Genomic DNA, 19,437 nt, shown 5'->3' with positions numbered 1-19,437 from the left:
CATTTACTTGAGAGAAAAAATATTTACTTTTCATTTTACAAGTATTGAAAGTAATTTTAAAGTGACTTTGTAACAAAAGCATATTATTTAATTCAGGTGAGTACAACATACTAACTCTCAAATCCAGAGGGAAATCTTAAGTTCAGTTATGTAATAATATTCTCCCAATTCTCCAAAAGTATAAAAGTTCATAGTGAAAAAGGAGTATTTTCTTATCAGTGAATACTGACTCCAATGCAGTGATACCGATATAGATAGCAAGCTACAAAGCAATTTACTAGTAAATGAAGCCAAATGCCATACAAGCTGTACTTTAAAAACAAATGATGCACTAGTCATTAGGGAAATATAAATCCAAACCGCAATCACAAGTAGGACGGCTACTACTAAAACAACAAAACAGGCTGGGCGTGGTGGCTCACACCTGTAATTCCAGCACTTTGGGAGGCCGCGGCATGATGGCAGGCACCTGTAATCCCAGCTACTCAGGAGGCTGAGGCAGGAGAAGCACTTGAACCCAAAGGTGGAGGCTGCAGTGAGCCGAGATTGTGCCCCACAATCCAGCCTAGGCAACAGAGCAAGAATCCATCTCAAAACAAAACAAAACAAAATAATGTTGGTGAGAACATGGATAAATTGGAACGGTTGTGCCCTGTTGGTGAAATGTTAAATGGTGCAGAAAACAGCATGGTGGTTCCTCAAATTATTAAAAATAGAATTATCACATGATCCAGCAATTTCACTTCCAGTTATATACCCAAAAGAATTAAAAGCAGGGTCACAAGATATGTGTTCACTCATGTTCACAGCAGGGTTATCCAGAACAGCTAAAAGGTTTAGGAGAACAGCTAAAAGGTAGTAGTTCATCAAAAGACTAACAGAGAAGCAAAACGTGGTCTACACATACAATAGATTATTCAGCCTTAAAAAGGAAAGAAATTCTGACCAGGCACGGTGGCTCATGCCTGTAATCCCAGCACTTTGGGAGGTGAGGCAGGTGGATCACCTGAGGTCAGGAGTTTGAGACCAGCCTGGCCAACCTGGTGTAATCCTGTCTCTACCAAAAATACAAAAATGAGCTGGGCGTGGTGGCATGAGCCTGTAATTTCAACTCCTCGGGAGGCTGAGGCAGGAGAATCGCTTGAACCTGGGAGGGAGAGATTGCGGTGAGCCAAGATCCTGCCACTGCACTCCAGCTTGGGGGACAGAGTAAGACTCCTTCTTAAAAAAAAAAAAAAAGAAGAAGGAAATTCTGACACCCTCTATGACATCAGTGAGCCTTGAGGGCATTATGCTAAGTGAAATTTAAGTCAGTCAAAGGCTGGGTGAGGTGGCTCATGCCTGTAATCCCAGCACTTTGGAAGGCTGAGGTGGGCAGATCACCTAAGGCCCGGAGTTCAAGACCAGCCTGACCAAAGTGGAGAAACCACATCCCTACTAAAAATACAAAATTAGCCAGGCGTGGTGGTGCATACCTATAATCCCAGTCACTCAGGAGGCTGAGGCAGGAGAATCGCTTGATAACAGGTCACACTGAATAGCAGAAAATACAGTATTGCTTTTAACTACTCTGTGCAAGGGATAAATGACTAAGGGCCTTGTACCTCGTTTCCTCCCCTTCTCTGAGATCAGGGGTCTGAGCACATTAGGAGCTTATAATGCAGGTGCCGCAAGGAGCTAGGAATCACAGGTGCAGCTTGCATTTCAACCTTTAAAATCAATCGGTTAGCTTCCTTTGACCACAAACCTCTCCTCAATTTCTCTAGTACAGTCTTAACTTGATATGAAGCACTTACACGAGGAATGGTGCAGACAAGAAGGCAGCTTTATTGTATTTTGGGGGAGAAAAACATGATTCCATTTAGTGGGGAAAAAAAGCCATTGACACTCAGTAAGCAACACTGCCATCTAGTGGAATGGTGACACACCACCAAGACTTTCAAGACCAGATAGGAAACGTGAGTGCATTTGGTTTCAATTTTCACCATAAAACAGCACTTTCAATAAGCTGGTTTTCAGAGAACCTCAGATTTTTTTTCAGAAACTGCTTTTATCTTTAAAATGCACATGTATGTGCTTTGTTTTTGGTGGGGCGTTAAGAATGAGTTGTATTTATCTTATTAGATCATAAAATTAATTCTCAACTTGAAAGTTATAAAACACTTTGGGGCAACCTGCCTCTTTGAACACCCATCACTTCGGCTTGACAGTCGAACAGCAACCCCTGATTATAAAAGCAGTTTATAAAGAAGCAAAACTAACTGTACAAGAATGACGTTAAGTTTTCTCATTTCCTCTATTTTTACAATCTATGGTGCTAAGTATTTGTACTTCACTTATTTGAATTTCTGGAAAAAATCATTAGAACACACCAATAACAATTTTGCATAAATCACTTAACCCAATTCTTATTATGACTGCACAGTAACAGTGGAAGATATTGGTGTGAGGATGTGGAAATGCAGTTTTTAATGAATAATCAAACAATTCTTCTCCAGGTTTTAATTCACCTTTATACCCACGTGTTGCAGTGAATGTGTTGATTTGATGACTTCTATGAGCATATAAATGAGAATACTTAATGAAACACCTGGATAAAAAAAGAAATAAAGTTGTGAGAATAACATATTGCTAATAACCACAATCTCACATCGGCATTTCTGTTATTACTGAGATTTCAAATTCTGGGTTAAGAGCTCTGCTCTTTGGAATATCCACGATGGTTATTGATCTTGCTAATGGTTTCCTCTATTGCAACGTTTCTGCGTTTATGTTGGAGGCACTCAAGGATTCCAGAATGCATGAGTCTGACATGGTCTTCATCATACCATATTGTTGGCAAATAATAAACTCCGTTAAGGATTTCAGGGAAGAGCCAAGCTCTGGGAGAGAGGTATACAAGTGTAGAGTAAGAAGTTGAATTAAAACATTTTTAGTTGCATTGTCTGTAGACAAAACTGAATGTTTCAATTCTGAGAACCTGAGATTGTCCAGAAAAAGTAAGTTCAGTGTGTGGGACATGAACAATCACAAAGTCAGAACCAGGTTATTTTGCGTTTCTCACAGCAGCATTAACTGGGAAGTGGGGGTGGTACCTGAAGTATTATATCTCAATAAGGCTGGGGTTGTGGGGTTGCCTTTTTTTTTTTTTTTACTGCCTCAGCATTCAATGCAATTTGCAATCATCTCCCCTTCCCCCAAGTCTGAAGCCTTCTCCCATATTCAAATTGTCTGCGTCATTCACATAATGCTACTATTTGGGTACTCCTGAAGCCAAAGCAATAAAAAATGCTAGGGGAGCCTTATATTAATTCAAACATGATGCCAAAGTCATCTCCAAAAAAGTTTATTAGCATGATTAAAAACATTTTCTTGAATAATAACAAAGAATTTCTAAGCATGAAAGAATATCAGTGGCTAAACCTTAAAACCAGTATTTGGAACTGAATGGACAGCTTTATTGCCAGCCTTCATTTTATTAAAAACAATCCATTGATTGGCTCCATGAAGTCGTGGCTATTGCTTTGTCTGGGAATGAGTCCCTACTGCAATTAAGTATAAAAAATATCTTCCCTCATAATTGGAGTGTGACCTGCATTAGAGAGTGGCTCTAACTGAGTAAAGAGTTGATAAAAATCCACAAACAGTTGGGTTTTTCTCTTTTAAAAACATTCCTTTACACACTACAAAGAAATAATTAGTATTTTGGCTTTTAAAATTCCTACATGATATTTAGAATGGCGGTCCCCAAGGGTCCTCCCTTCACATAATTGTGAATGCAGACCCTCTTCTGAGGGCACATCCTGGAGGGTGCAGACTCTGAAGACTTCGACCTCCCCTTGTTTATACTGGTTTGAGAACAAAGACAGCGTCATCCAGAACGTAGTAGTCATTATACATGTCACCTTCACACAGGTATGGCAGTCTGGTGAAAGCTTCAATAACAAAACCAGCTTTTCTGAAAACTTCAGGCAGACTATTCACTTGTTCTTCCCAGTTCTGTCCCTTGATTTCCAAAATTTCTGATGGTTTCTCCCACTTGCCACCTACTAATACAAATAAAAACATTCAGTTAAATTCTTGAACAAACAAGTGATTTTAAAAAGGGAGTGGGGAGGAGCCATATCTGTCAATGCCTTATGTTCCAGGCCTGAGGGCTTCGTAAGTTACCTTTTACACTTCCCAAGTACTCCTTGAGACAGATGGACACAGAGATAAATAACAGACTCAGAAAGGCTGAAGAACTTCCCCACACTTGCAAGGTTAATGAGTGTCAGTATGGAAATGTAAGCCCAGTTTGTCTGGATCCAAAGCTCACAGTTATCTTCTCTGACAGTTTTGGGTAGTATCTGCCAATAGGCTAACTGGCGGATGTGATGGTTAATAGGTTTGGAAAACTGGTCATTAAATGCTGGAATACTGAAACAGAGAGTAACACATAATATTTGAAAGAGGGTTTTGGACAAATGCAAGAAAATACCACTGGTTGTAGTAAACTTATGAAACTTATTACCTAGAGAGATTTATTAGGCTGAAAATAAAAATAGGCTCATGAAGGACTTTAATTTATACAAACAGATCATCGAAGAGTTTTTCAAGGGAAGTTGACCCATTTCCTGCCTTTTCAGAACAAGTTTATAAACATTAAGCTCCAGGACCAGAGAGGTGGAACACCAGGATGGATGCACCATCCGGCATTTCTTGGACTAGAGAAGAAATCTCTTTCAGTCATTTCCAAACCTATGAGCAGGAGATGCCTGGGGGACAAGGGGATTAGGTAAGGTCCTCTAATTCACATACGAACCCGGCATTGACTACAGACAAACACACAAAGATGACAGCATATTTAACTTTGGGGGTGTTTTTTAGGTGCTATGGTGATACAAAAACTACATATATCCTTTGAAGTGTTAAAACCAGACTGAGAATAACTTTCTGTTAATGAGAAAATATATCATGAGCAGATGCCAAAGGCACAGACACCACGGTGGAGAGATTTTTCCATAATTTTCAGTGGCGTAGATGACGCTCTTCCCGTGTCTGGGGAATTGCCTGTCCAGAGTCTGGGACAGAGGCAAGGCCTGGGAGCCAGCTTTCCTGGCCTGCCAGGCAGCTGAAGCACCGGCACGCAGTCTGAGCCAGGCACACTTGCCAGAGCCCTGGAATGAAGAGCCAGTGACCCAGAGCAGTGGGGACATGAGCTTCTCCATCTCTGGGAGTGGAGCAATGGCAGTGAGACCAAGGGGCCGGGGCAGTGGTTGAGGGATGCTGACGACAGGGCTGACGGCACCCAGTGCTTAGCAGTGGCAGCAGCATGCTCTTAGACCTGTTAACTGTGATTTGGGGCATTCTTCCTGGCTGTAGATCCCACACAAGGTTCACTAGCCCTCCCAGTGACTCTAGGAGCTACCCCCAAATGCTTGCAATAAATTTCCTTTTGCTTAAGTCAGCCTGAGTCTGTTTCTGCTGCTTACAAAGAAGAGCCTTACTCAATCACCGCTAAGCGTCGGGGGAGAGGCACGGAGGACAGAGGGCCCACATATTTGTTTCTCAACACATTAAAAGGGGGTCTCTGGGCCAGGCAGGGTGGCTCACACCTGTAATCCTAACACTTTGGGAGGCCAAGGCAGGAGGGTTGCTTGAGGCCAGGACTAGCCTAGACAACATACAATCTACAAAAAAATAAAAATTAGCTGGGCATGGTGGTGCACGCCTGTAGTCCCACCTACTCAGGAGGCTGAGGCTGCAAAGGGCCACAACCCTGCCACTGCACTCCAGCCTTAGTGAAAAAGACCCTGTCTCAAAAAAGGGGCGGGGGGGAGGAAGGTGTTTTGGATTCAAAACTGGAATACAACTAGTTAATAAAAGACAATTTATTTCTTCGCTGCACTAGAATGTGTTGTTTACTAACTTTTCTCTTGTCTCTACCTAAAGCCACTTCTCCTTCTGCTTTTTCTTTGTTCCCAGCAGTTACTGGCCCAGAGTGGGACCCACAGCAGGTAGCCTGGACAGTGACTGAACTGTTCTGAAAAAATCCAAGTACGAATTGTCTGTCAAACGACACTCCTTCTTCCTGGGAATATGTGCTACGTGTAAATCAAAATCCAAGAACATCTAATACCTATGAGGACTGTAAAATCCATGGAAAAAAATGATACGCACATTTCTAAATGTGCTCCATGTCAAAATCTCAACGTCAAATGGTGAAGCTGAGTTACAAACCATCCTTACACAATTTCAAAAAGTTCCTGATTATGGTTGCTTCATAAGAGGTTCCTCTCTTCAGCTCTTCCCTTCTGAAAAAAAGAAAGCCAACTTTCCTTTTGAATACACACCCCAACCCACCCCAGCACACAAAAATGGGGACTGTGAGCAGAAGCAACCTCGCTCGCCATCTGCAAACCAATCTCATTCTATTTTATGTCGGTAAGGTTCGTTTTCTTCTCCTCCTTCATTTTATTTAAATCACTTGCTATTTTTCACCTAATGCGTTTATATTTTAAGCTCCTTCAGATTAATTTTTAAATGTATAACATTGTGGAAATTGCCTAAGGGGATAGGTTTCCTTTTTCCCCTAAGAAATAGATAATTAAAAAAACAGCTGAGAAAAAGTTTCATATTAACCTTGAAAAGTCTCTTTGCTATTATGCTGCTTTGGAGATGATCTGACTAAACAAAGGGTTGAAAATATTATTAAAATAATATGTACAAGTCATCAACAATTTAATTGCCATACAAACTTGATGTGCACATAGAAAGCATTAAACAATATTTGCTGAATAATTTCAAAGAACAATTTCTATAAAAGTACTTTTCATTTAAGAAAAAACTGCCACGACTCCTATAGAGAATAGCCATCCCATAATATATTTTTAAAATTCTGCCTACCCCTGTTTTTCATCTATGAAAGAGAAAGTATTTTCATTGCATCTAATAATCTCAGATTTTCCCACACAATTTGGATTATAGGGCAGGGAACGGGGCAAAGTTCTTAAAATAATTTTTTCTCATCTGTAAAGAAATATATCAAAATGTTAATGGGGGTTATTTCAGGCAAAAGGACTACGGGTGACTTTTTGCTTCTATGTTTAATAATCTGTTTTATTTCCTAATAAGTATATATTACTTTCATAGACTGTTTTAATTAGCATTATTTTAAAGAAGAAGAATTATCTTTTAGAGATAGATTCTGAAAGATATTTGCAGATATAATGGCTGGGATTTGCTCTAAAATAATATGGGCATGAGGAAGTAGGTGGGAGGAGAAAAAAACAAGATTGAGTGGAAGCCATGTGATGGCAGGGGATGACTGTACTATCTGCTACTTCGATATGTTAGAAATTTGAAACCTAATATAATAATAATTTTTTTTAAAAGCTTTAGGCTGGGCATAGTGGTTGACGTCTGTAATCTCAGCACTTTTGGGGCCAGAGTGGGAGGAGAGCTTGAGCCCAGGAGTTCAAGACCAGCATGAACAACATAATGAGACCCCCATTTCTACACAATAAAAAAATTAGCTGGGCATGATGGCATGCACCTGAAGTCCCATCTACTTGGGATGCTGAGGCAGGAGGACCACCTGAACCCAGGAGTTTGAGGTTGCAGGGGAGCTGTGATTGTGCTACTGCACTCCAGCCTAGGCAATAGAGCAAGACACTTACTTACTTCTTACTTACTAGATAGACAGCTTTGTTTAAATGTCAAGAATTAGTTTTCTACTTACTTTCAATATGGTCTGTTGTTTTTTTGTTGTTGTTTTTGTTTTTGAGACGGAGTCTTGCTTTGTTGCTCAGGCTGGAGTGCAGTGGCATGATCTCAGCTCACTGCAACCTCCACCTCCTGGATTCAAGTGAATCTCCTGCCTCAGCCTCCTGAGTAGCTGGGATAATAGGCCCATGCCACTACGCTCAGTTAATTTTTGTATTTTTAGTAGAGACAGGGTTTCACCATGTTGGTCAGGCTAGTCTCCTGACCTCGTGATCTGCCCACCTCGGCCTCCCAAAGTGCTGGGATTACAGGCATGAGTCACCTCACCTGGCCAGTTTTTTAAAATAATAAAAATAATCTTTTTATTCCCTCCACCAAGGAAATAAATCTTCAACCTTTTCATTGGATACAGTGTTTAAAAAACAAATCCTAGACTATGAGGATTCTTAAAAGAAATTTTTCACAGGTGCAGGCTGTGGTGTGACATATCCAAACTTCTCTTTTTTGTTAATATGTTGCCTAAGTGGTCGGGGGAGGGAACTGCAGTTTTGTCACAAGTCCCTGCTCACATAGGAAACCACTGCAGTTGGTATTCTCCCACACTCAGACTAATTGGGAAGAAGGTAGAAATAAGCAGAGATAGGAAATTCCAAAGTTACAAATACCTGTTTTTATCCTATACTACCAGTTTTTAAAGAAAAGTGTTAAAAGTCAGCTCCCCCCAACCTTTAATTTTTTGAAACAGGAGTCTCACTCTGTCACCCAGGCTGGAGTGCAGTGGCACAATCTCGGCTCACTGCAACTTCCACCTCCTGGGTTTAAGCAATTCTCCTGCCTCAGCCTCTCGAGCAGCTAAGAATTACAGGCACCTGCCACCACCCCTGGCTAATTTTTTGTATTTTTAGTAGAGATGGGGTTTCACCATGTTGGCCAGGCTAGTCTTGAACTCCTGACCTCAGGTGATCTGCCCGCCTCAGCCTCCCAAAGTACTGGGATTACAGGCGTGAGCCTCTATCATGAGTCAGGCATGAGTCACCTTACCTGGCCACCACGCCCAGCCTCTATTCCTCTGAGACAGGGCCGCACAATGCTGCCCAGGTTAGAGTGCAGTGGTGGCATCAGAGCCTGGAATTCCTGGGCTCAATCAGCAGCCCGCCTCAGCCTCCTGAATAGCTGGGACTAATGGGCGCACCACCACACCTGGCTCCTTAGATCCCTTTTAAAAGCACTATCTGATTTGGAAGGCTGAGGTGGATAGATTGTTAGAGCTCAGGAGTTTGAGACCAGTCTGGCCAATATGGCAAAACCCTGTTTCTACTAAACATAAAAAAAAATTAGCAAGGTGTGGTGGTGCATGCCTGTAGTCTCAGCTACTCCAGAGGCTGCGGTGAGAGGACTGCTTGAGCCCAGGAGGCAAAGGCTGCAGTGAGCTGAGATCACACCACTGCATTCCAGTTTGGGTGACAAGGTGGGACCCTATCTCAAAAATAAAAATAAAAATAATGTGTAAATAATGGAATCATCTACTGTTTAAAAATAATTATCCGAAAGATGACTTGAGATCGAGACACTGCTTAACCTTGCTAAGTTTTGGCAGACCCAATTCCATTTTAAATTTCTAGTCAGTAAATACTATAAAATGTTTTACTGTACTTGTAAGGTGCTTGAGTCTGGGCAGGAGACATGAGGCTGTATTTCTCACACTTGAGAGAGGATCCAGTCCCCTCGGCTGGAGACGGAGCTGAGCTAGGTCTCCCGCAGACCCGAAGCTCTGAGAAGCCCGCAGGCCTCCTCCAGGTGATTGTACCCTCTTGTTTGGTTTGCATTTATCAGGTCACCACAGAGCTCCCAGCTCATCTCACATGGCATAAATACCAAAATATAACATGGTGAGAAGAGGGCCAGACACAATCACTGTAATCCCAGCACTTTGGGAGGCCAAGACAAGCAGATTGCTTGAGTTCAGGAGTTCGAGACCAGCCTGGACAACATGGCGAGACCCCGTTGCTATCAAAAATACAAGAATTAGCTGGGCACAGTGGTAAGTGCCTGTAGTCCTCGCTACTTTTGAGAGGCTACGGCAGGAGGATGGCTTGAACCCAGGAGGTCAAGGTTGCAGTGAGCCGTGATTGCACCACTGCACTCCAGCCTGGGAGACAGAGACTCTATTTAAAAACAGTAACAAAAACAAACAAAAAACCTGGTGAGAAGAGACTCGCATCACAAATGCCATGATTCTAACTTTAATTCCTCTGCTGTTATGAATACGGACCCATAAGAGAAACACTAAGAGAAAAAAGCCCCTGTCTTAAAGTTAAGCATCGGGCCACTTGGAATGACTTTTCAATTTCATTTACAGTAGCAAAGGACAAATTCACACAAATAGAACCATTGGGGAACATACGACCAGGCTGAAGTCAGACCAAAACCTTGACAAATTCCAATTTGTCTCAACCAATACTGTTTTACCTATGGCCACCCCTGCTGCAAGAAGGGTTTAGGGCGGGTCTTTCCATTTGTGCACCTGAGTGGCTTTCCACCTTCACATGCCTGGGATATGAAGGCCAAGGTGGGGGACTCAATCCTCATAACTTGGAAGACCACCGCACGTTGGAAAGTGCACTGGACTGGGTGACTAATCCCAGCTCTGTGAACACACCTTGCGGACAGATGTCCACAACCATCTCTCAAACAGCCACCTGACACTGTGGGAACAGTTGCAGTGATGGCTGCAGCAGCAATCACTGCCTTCTATTAAATACTTACTATAGCTTAGGCAGGTAAATACTCCCTAGGCATCGTCTTGAATGTCACACTAACCGCATGAGGTCAATAATACTATCCCCATTTGCTAACGAGGAAACTGAGATGCTGAGATTATAATACTGGGAAGAGGCAGAGCTAGGATCTGAACTCAAGTCTGCGCTATTTACAATATTGTTAATTAAATAAGATAAATGCTACAAGGGCCTACAAAGCAGCACACACATGCCAGGAAGAAAACAAATCTGCTTAGCCATGGCCTGGCGAGCTCATTTGGTCCCTGCTCAGTAATCGAAGACATGGCAGGCTAAGCCAGGGCTGCATTTCCACAGGTGTACATCTTGCCTTTTATCATGTTTCCCAAAGGGACACCAGGCTCACAAAGGTACAATTGTGAACAGCCATGAATTCCTGGCAATCCCAACTCCCACAAAGCACAAACATCGCTGCTGCTCATGGGCTCCATCAGCGGCAGCAGCAGCGTTTGTCTGGGGAGCTTTGACACAGGTTATTGCACTGAACACAGCACTCCGGGAAGGCCAGGGTGCGGATGAGGGAGGATGCTGGGAGATTAAGTGATTGGATCGAAGGAAAGATTGTAAGGAGAAAGAGTCACAGACGCCCCAAACTTCTGACTCCAATATGGTGCCACCTCTGCGCAGGACTCTGTTCCCCTGGAGCCTCTCTAGGGCTGGCCTCGTGTCAGTGAACAGACATCATGTGACCCAGCAGGTCAAGGTCAGAAAACAGGAGCAGTTGGGACAAGTGAAGACCACTGGTGTCTATTTTTAGTCTCATTTACATTGGGATTAAGGTAAGAAAAAGAACAGAATGGCTGGGTTTGCTACCCCAAAATTACAAGTAAAATAAAAGCACAGGCAAAGTGAGGCGAGAAACCCATTAAACCACTCATCTGCTTCCTCCCACAGGTGCTGTGGGTGCCTGTACTGTCTCCGTCACACAACCACAGTACCTAGAAGTGGACTACACTCACGAGGCTGTCACCATAACGTGTACCTTCTCTGCAACCGGATGCCCTTCCGAGAGACCGACACACCTGTGGTTTCGCTATGGCGCTCACCAGCCTGAGAACCTGTGCCTGGACGGGTGCAAAAGCGAGGCAGACAAGTTCACAGTGAGGGAAGCACCCACAGAAAACCAAGTTTCCCTCACTGTAAACAGAGTGACTTCAAATGACAGTGCAATTTACATCTGTGGAATAGCATTCCCCAGTGCAATGGAAGCGAGAGCTAAGCAGACCGGAGGAGGGACCACACTGGTGGTAAGAGGTCAGTCAGCGAGGCTTTATTTCAGTGTATCATTGCATCTTGTTCAGACCTGTAAAATCATTACCTCACTCACATGCAGAAATCAGGAGATAAATTTGCTAAGTGGATACCTTAGCCAGTAAAGGGTGTGATCTGAGCACAAGTCACCATGAGTTTTGGACTAAAGAACTACTCCCAACTGGTTGGACGCGGTGGCTCACACCTGTAATCCCAGCACTTTGGGAGATCAAGGCGGGCCAATCACTTGAGGTCAGGAGTTCAAGACCAGCCTGGCCAACATGATGAAACCCATCTCTACTCAAAATACAAAAATTAGCCGAGCATGGTGGCATGCACCTGAAGTCCCAGCTACTTGGGAGCCTGAGGCAGGAAAATCCCTTGTAACCCAGGAGGCGAAGGCAGCCCGGGCGACTGAGCAAGTCTCCATCTCAGAAAAATAAAACAAAATAAAAGAACTACTCCAACTCATTTCAAACATCCACTAACACGAAGTCAGTGATATGCTGGGTGCTCTATTCTCTCTCCACAGTGAAGGCTAACCTTCACATGAGCCATGCTCATCCCTTTTATATATTACAGTGGTTTAGTGTAAAGTACCATGTCCAAAGGGAAGCGCTTGTGGTGAGTAACTATCAGCTTTCTCAGGAACTGGTCTGGTGATGCACCATCTAGAACAAAGCGCTAGAGAAGCATAAGTGATCAATAAATTGGACCCAGAGAAAATATGCAACGTGGAGAATAAGCACAGATTTGGAGAGAAGCTACTCAGGGATCTCTGAGCTTTCCCATTCTGCCTGGACATCACTTCCTAAGATCTAGTAAAACCCATGACAATTCCTCACCTGAGCAAGGACATCAAACATAGGTAAATCCTATCAGTAATTTCACCAAGTCATTCCCTTGAGAAGACTGAGATTAAGAAATTTCAGAGAAAAAAAAAGGAATTTCAGAGAAAAAGCTTTACATGATTCTAAAAAAAAAAAGAGAGAGAGAGAAAAGCAGCAACTCCTTGCCTTGTTGGGGTCTCTTCCCCTAGAAAGGACCCTGGTATGATGAGCACTGAGATCATTAAAACATGAACTCAAAATCAACCAGCCCTTCTATTCTAAAATAGGACTCTGAGGGAGATCATCCAGTATTATAATCCTTGCTTTTAAACCACTAGGGTTCTAATGGGCTTTTAATATTCAAATGTCATTTAACCTTAGTTTATTCTCGCCTGTCAGCTAAATTATAAACAAGTTAATTAATGCACATAAAGCATTTTTTTTTTTTTTGAGACGGAGTTTCGCTCTTGTTACCCAGGCTGGAGTGCAATGGCGCAGTCCCGGTTCACTGCGACCTTCGCCTCCTGGGTTCAGGCAATTCTCCTGCCTCAGCCTCCTGAGTAGCTGGGATTACAGGCACGCGCCACCATGCCCAGCTAATTTTTTTTTGTATTTTTAGTAGAGACGTGGTTTCACCATGTTGACCAGGATGGTCTCGATCTCTTGACCTCGTGATCCACCCGCCTCGGCCTCCCAAAGTGCTGGGATTACAGGCGTGAGCCACTGCGCCTGGCCACATAAAGCATTTAATAGTTCCTGGCATATAGAAAATAACAAATGTTAGCTACTGACATTACACACACAGCTTTAGAAATTTGTATGTCTCACTGCATTAGCCTTCTAAAAACGTTAGTAAAAGGAAAAACGGCTTGTAAGAGGGTCTCAAAAACAGCAAGGCTTATGTACAGAAATTCTTCTTTATGAGCAGAAGTGAAAGTGTTAATTAAGATAGACATGGCAACTTCCTATCTTTTCTACAGAGCTCCTAATTTAGCACTGAAGTTTTTTAATTTAAGTTGTATAGATGTGGTTAATTTGTTGGTTTCACAAATAAAAACACATGCTGCATAAACTGCATTCACAGGATAAGCATCTATGGAAATTTTTTTTTTAAGACAGTCTTGTTCTGTCGCCCAGGCTGGACTGCAGTGGCATGATCTCAATTCACTGCAACCAACCTCCACCTCCCGGATTCAAGTGATTCTCCTGCTTCAACCTCCCCAGTAGCTGCGATTACAGGCGCCCAACAACAAGCCCAGCTAATTTTTGTATTTTTAGTAGACACGAAGTTTCACCATGTTAGCCAGGCTGGTCTCGAACTCCTGACCTTAAGCAATCTGCCTGCCTCAGCCTCCCAAAGTGGTGGGATTACAGGCATAAGCCACCGTGTCCAGTCTCATCTATGGGATATTTAGTTGGAAAGTACAGGCTATTCAGACAGTAAATACAAATCTAATTGTGTTTTGTACTCCAAATAGTCAGGTAATTGAAGACACAGCATGTTACTTAATCTCTACCCAGAGAACAAGACAATTTCTGCAAAGAGGGAGAAATTCAGAATGTGAAAATGGATTCAATAACTCTATTTCCAGAATATTATCATAAAGCAGGAAGGACACATGCAGCAAAAGTGCCTGTCTTTTAAGCATGCAGTGAGCACTGCACTCCTCAATGTATGGCCTTCCCAGATTCTTTCACAGACAGACTCTGGCTGTGTGTACTAGTTCCAAGGTTATAAATATTTTCCTTAACAAATACATGTGGAAATATCTTAACCACATAGGCAGACTCTTGATGATCCTGGAAAACCATTTCTACCAAAAGAGATTTTAGATGCCCTTGAACAAACTGTCTGGAAATGTTTATCTAACATCAAATGATGCTTTCCAATTTTAGTATATGTGCTGCCAAAGCGAGCGCAAATGAGGCTTTATCTAAAAAGCGATGCTTACCAATATGACAGATGGTTGGTTGAGTTTTTTTTTAATTTTTAAAAACCAGTAACATTTTTGGCATAATACATTTAAAGAACTGATGAACTGGCTTTAACAATCACATACTTGAGTACCTTTTGAGGTCTAGTTTTTATATGAATAGGCAAGCAGAGTAAGTTCACATTTCACCTCTAACATGCAGTGTCTATAATACTTTATACATGCATTTGCAAGAATAGGCTTTAATAGAGACTGTGCTTCTTTCTGTTTTTGTAATTAAGAAATTAAGCTTATCAGCAAGGAACTGTGGAGTGTCCTGACAGCTCTTATATCACTGCTCTCTGTCTATGTGACTGGTGTATGCGTGGCCTTCATACTCCTCTCCAAAGTAAGTCAAACCTTCTTGCATGGGATGTCTTTATAACCTTGAATATTATCAAAAGAAAAACAATTTCTATCTCTCCACAAGTTATGGACCTCAGCAAGAGCTCATCTAATATTTTCCTGTGCAGCTGTAGGGAGGAACATCACCTGCAGAAGAGGTCTGTGGAAGAAGGCATCATACATTCTCATCACTGAAAGTATAAGCCAGAGGACACAACTTACAGTGTTTTCTCTTTAAAGCCCAGTAACATGGGATTAAGAAGAGAACCATCCGCTAGACTATCTTTCTGCTGTAGGGGTGAGGGGAGGGGAGGTGGTATGAAGATATTACTGTTATCTATTAAAGCCTTAAGAATGGTTTTTTGTTTGTTTTTTGAGATGGAGTCTTGCTCTGTCACCCAGGCTGGAGTGCAGTGGCGTGATCTCTGCTGACTGCAACCTCTGCCTCCTGGGGTCAAGCAAATTCTCCTGCCTTAGCCTCCTGAGCAGCTGGGACTACAGGCATACGCACCACACCCAGCTAATTTTTTGTATTTTTAGTAGAGATGGGGTTTCACCATATTGGCCAGACTGTTCTCAAACTCCTGACCTCATGATCCACCTGCCTCGGTCTCCCAAAGTGCTAGGATTACAGGCGTGAGCCACCTCGCCTGGCCAAAACGGTCTTTAATAATAAAAATGGGTTGATGAAGAGATGAAAAGCAGCCTTAAAATCTTCAAAAAGGCCTAAAGTTATTGAGAAAGAATGCCTTTTGGCTGTGCGTATAAGAAAAGAGATGTATACATTATGTTAGGATTTCTATAAATCCTACAATCCACATCAGTTTGTTCCATTATTTTTTAATGGAATAAAAGCACCTTGGAAATGATGTAAAAATTATTAACTCTAACTCACTATCATTTAAGTATTAAGTCAGTTTAATCTTATTAGGGCATGAGATATCTGCCACCATTGTTATGAGGACATAAAATGCTTCATAGACTTTCCTTCTTTTCTTGGCAGTCAAAATCCAATCCTCTAAGAAACAAAGAAACAAAAGAAGACTTACAAAAGGTACAGACCAACACTTGCAAAATATTTTTTACACTGTGGCTGGTTGTAACTATTTCAAAACTGGTTGAAGAATTTTAAGTTTTTAAATATTTAAAGTTTCAACAGAATATCAAGGTAACTTTCAATCAACAGATACTGTTTCCTATTGCTGAGAAACTCAATGACAAAATAATCTCAAGTGGTAAACTGTGGCTTAAACTGGACAGTTCTCAACCATAAATTCTATTTAAAGTACTCAAATACAAAAGAGATAACGGTAGGCATACATGTGTTGGGAGGGCATAGTTTTTAAGACTGATGGCAATAAAGCAAGAAAAGTTCTGATGATGTGCAGTTATCATCGCTTGAATTCCCAAAGGAAAGATTTTTTTTTTCTCATTGTCTTTATAGAAGAAGAGTGCTCGGCGTATTTTTCAGGAAATTGCTCAAGAACTATACCATAAGAGACATATGGAAACAAACCAGCAACCTGTAAGTGTAAAATGTCCACACACACACACAAAAATGTAATACAAATAGCATGTTTGAAAAAACTAAGCTGCCAAGGAGCTGTCAATAACCTTTCAGAAGACTCTGAAAGGGAACTTGCACATGAAATGCATTTTTATATAGAACCTGTTTTAATAAATACATAACAAAAGGCATCTGATACAATATTACATAGCCCCAGGCTGGCAGATGAGTGCCATGGAAACTTTCGGAAACATACTGGACACAAGCAATGTTTTTGATACACACAACGATGCTTTAAAAGGATGGATTAAAAGCTACTCCGTATAGTATCCTGCATGCAGTGGTAGGCGTTAAGTAGATATTGCAAACATTTGTGGGTCAAATTATAAAAACAATTACTTGTTACTTATAAGGCAAAAATAAATTCACATTAGAAATGACGCAGCTAATGATATTAAAAAATGAGTGTCTGGAGTTGAACTGAAAAGAAGAATACATCCATATCTATAATACATCTGACAGTATTTTTTTTTTTTAAGTCTTATATAAACAGGTTCTTCAAACACGATGTTGTCTTAGCTTCAGGAGAACAGATACTTTGATTCCACGATGCAAAATGAGATAGCTCAAATAAGCTAAATGTATACAAAATAAGGTTAATTTATTTTTATTTTTTAAAATTTATGCAACGCTTCACACATTTCCATGTCATCTTTGTGCAGGGGCCATGCTAATCTTCTCTGTACCAGTTCAATTTTAGTATATGTTCTGCCAAAGCTAGCACAAAATAAGCTGAATTGACACACTAGTAAACGTATTTTCCTCTTAAACAGCAGCCAAGAGGGCAAATGCAACAGGAGACTGAATAGGGTAGTTTTTTTCTTCAGTCCAACTTTCACTTAAAAAAAATTTTTTTTTTAACATGGAATGCTTCACGAATTTGTGCATCATCCTGCGCAAGGGCCATGATAACTTTCTCTATACTGTTCCAATTTTAGTGTATGTGCTGCCAAAACAAGCACTAAAAATCTAACTTTTACAAAGGATTTTTGCCAAGGAAAGAATATTGTCTAAGTAGTCGTTTCATCCTCCAGTGTATATGTGGATACATAAAAGTGATAAATAGTCTAATTACTAAGGTGCCACACTGAGTAATTATAAATTACTGTTCTTTCTGAGGCTGGGACATGTTTCAACAACAAGGCCAAGGTATGCGGGCTGCAGGCAGTCCTAGAAGTGAGAATTGTAAAGTTCCCAGCCAGGATTTTGACAATAGCATCCAAACAAGAAAAATATTTTTCAGTTCCCTCACCCTACTCTAAAAACAGATGGGGAAAATGGCAACCTGACCTTTAAGATTACTGAATGGGCACAGGACCCAGAATCCAAGATGGCCTGGTGGTTTGCATGTTGCTTGGTGGGTGGCTTCATTGGTTACATAACTTTAAACATGGCTTTCTATTTATTATTGCAGGAGAAAGATAACAACACTTGTGAAAACAGAAGAGCACTTTCCAACTATGAAAGACCATAGAAATGTTTTAGTTTTCAATTAACTCACTGAAAATCCAACTGCAGGAGCTATGGCAGTATTAATGAACATATATCATCAGGTCTTAAAAAAAAATAAAGGTAAACAGAAAAGACAACTGGCTACGAAGAAGGATGCCGGCATGTAAGGAAACTACAACTAACAGTCATTAACAAAATACTAAAACCCGCCGGGCGCGGTGGCTCACGCCTGTAATCCCAGCACTTTGGGAGGCTGAGGCGGGTGGATCACGAGTCAAGAGATCGAGACCATCCTGGTCAACATGGTGAAACTCCGTCTCTACTAAAGATACAAAAAATTAGCTGGGCACGGTGGCACGCGCCTGTGATCCCAGCTACTCAGGAGGCTGAGACAGGAGAATTGCCTGAACCCAGGAGGCGGAGGTTGCGGTGAGCCGAGATCGCGCCATTGCACTCCAGCGTGGGTAACAAGAGCGAAACTCCGTCTCGAAAAAAAAAATATATATATATATTAAAACCCAACAAAATGCAACTGAAAAATACCTTCCAAATATGCCAAGAAAAAAATCCTATTTTAAACACGTATCCTGAGTTTGTTTCATTCAACGTGAGATGTGTGATGACTGCCATCCTGAAGATCTGAAGCTAAACCATATGCCTCAGTCTTGAGTGGAAGAATCATCTTTATGGTTTGTGGAAATCATGGGACGATTAAAATTAGTTGAGAGGGAGCAAAGTGACAAAATTTGAGTTAGAGACATTCATTTTGAAAAGCACCTTAGTGAAAGTTATTTCCTCTGATGCTGTCATGGGGCAATGGGGTAGCTTGCCTGCCAGGGTATGCAAAGTAACTTACATCATGCTACTAGCAAAATGAGAACAGAACAGTGACTAGAGTAAGAACATAAAAGCCAAAATACAGAAAATCCAAAGCTGAAGGTTAAACAGAGGAAATTTCAGAACAAATAAGCCACAACTGACTCTAGATGTCAGTGTTGTGCCAAGTAGCAGCATGAGGGAAGGTGTGGGCAACACGTCTACTTTACAAGTACACTTGTAATACTGATTTTTAACCAATTTAGGAGATAAACGTCAATAGGAGGCAAGGTACAGCAAGGATATTTATGGAATTCATGACCACTTCACTAAGAAAACATGATATAAATTGTCCTTTGAAAGCTACTTTGGTATAAAAAATCTAAAGAACTCAAGTATCAGTATTATTAAACACAAATTATAACCTTACATACTACTATGTTTATGTCATTAAAGTGTTTCTTTTAAACTGGCATTGCCTAAGATGTATTCTTTTGAAAACTTAGAATTTTAAAATACTTTAAGATTCCTTTGAAAGTGTTTTTGCACTGATGGCTGAAATCAGTGATATCAAACTTTTCCTGATCATATGTGCCCAGAAAAATGGACAGAGGAGAGGAAGGAGCATGGAGCCTCATTTTATTTGTGTGTATCTGTGTATACATGTGAGTGCACATGTGTGTAGACATATGTGTTTT

The 19,437-nt window shown here is 41.3% G+C and overlaps 3 protein-coding genes and 2 non-coding genes across 9 annotated transcripts in view; 1 reads left to right on the top strand and 4 right to left on the bottom strand.

Moving 5' to 3' along the window:
• Nucleotides 1–1,044, bottom strand: part of OTOA (otoancorin) — a 97,059-nt gene extending 96,015 nt beyond the window's left edge. The window contains exon 1 of the mRNA XM_064362566.1: nt 425–1,044. The gene's annotated coding sequence lies outside the window, so the exon portion shown is untranslated. The remainder of the gene's footprint in view (nt 1–424) is intronic.
• Nucleotides 1,045–1,804: 760 nt separating this feature from the next.
• METTL9 (methyltransferase 9, His-X-His N1(pi)-histidine) overlaps nt 1,805–19,437 on the bottom strand; it is a 47,091-nt gene continuing 29,458 nt past the window's right edge. For 3 of the 5 annotated variants that reach the window (XM_012464714.3, XM_021672300.2, XM_012464716.2), the window contains exon 5: nt 1,805–4,049. In XM_012464714.3, the coding sequence (XP_012320137.1) occupies nt 3,844–4,049 (206 nt within the window). In that variant the 3' untranslated portion in view covers nt 1,805–3,843. The remainder of the gene's footprint in view (nt 4,050–19,437) is intronic. The other 2 variants (XM_012464715.3, XM_021672301.2) reach the window with 1 other exon arrangement.
• On the top strand, nt 6,319–19,212 carry IGSF6 (immunoglobulin superfamily member 6). The gene is made up of 6 exons (XM_012464717.3): nt 6,319–6,426; nt 11,400–11,759; nt 14,802–14,908; nt 15,908–15,958; nt 16,349–16,429; nt 17,886–19,212. Exons 1-6 carry the CDS (start codon nt 6,360–6,362, stop codon nt 17,943–17,945), a joined length of 726 nt encoding a protein of 241 aa, XP_012320140.2. The 5' UTR covers nt 6,319–6,359; the 3' UTR covers nt 17,946–19,212.
• LOC135269194 (U6 spliceosomal RNA) lies at nt 17,089–17,195 on the bottom strand. Its single transcript, XR_010337487.1, has one exon. It is a non-coding gene; the product is annotated as a U6 spliceosomal RNA (small nuclear RNA).
• On the bottom strand, nt 17,328–17,433 carry LOC135269208 (U6 spliceosomal RNA). Its single transcript, XR_010337499.1, has one exon. It is a non-coding gene; the product is annotated as a U6 spliceosomal RNA (small nuclear RNA).

This window comes from Aotus nancymaae, unplaced genomic scaffold (assembly GCF_030222135.1).
Source record: "Aotus nancymaae isolate 86718 unplaced genomic scaffold, 86718_ANA_hifiasm-v0.15.2.pri h1tg000049l, whole genome shotgun sequence".
NCBI classification, from domain to species: domain Eukaryota; kingdom Metazoa; phylum Chordata; class Mammalia; order Primates; family Aotidae; genus Aotus; species Aotus nancymaae.
The sequence above is the reverse complement of the archived record's forward strand: the minus strand, read 5'-3'. Positions and strand labels throughout refer to the sequence as shown.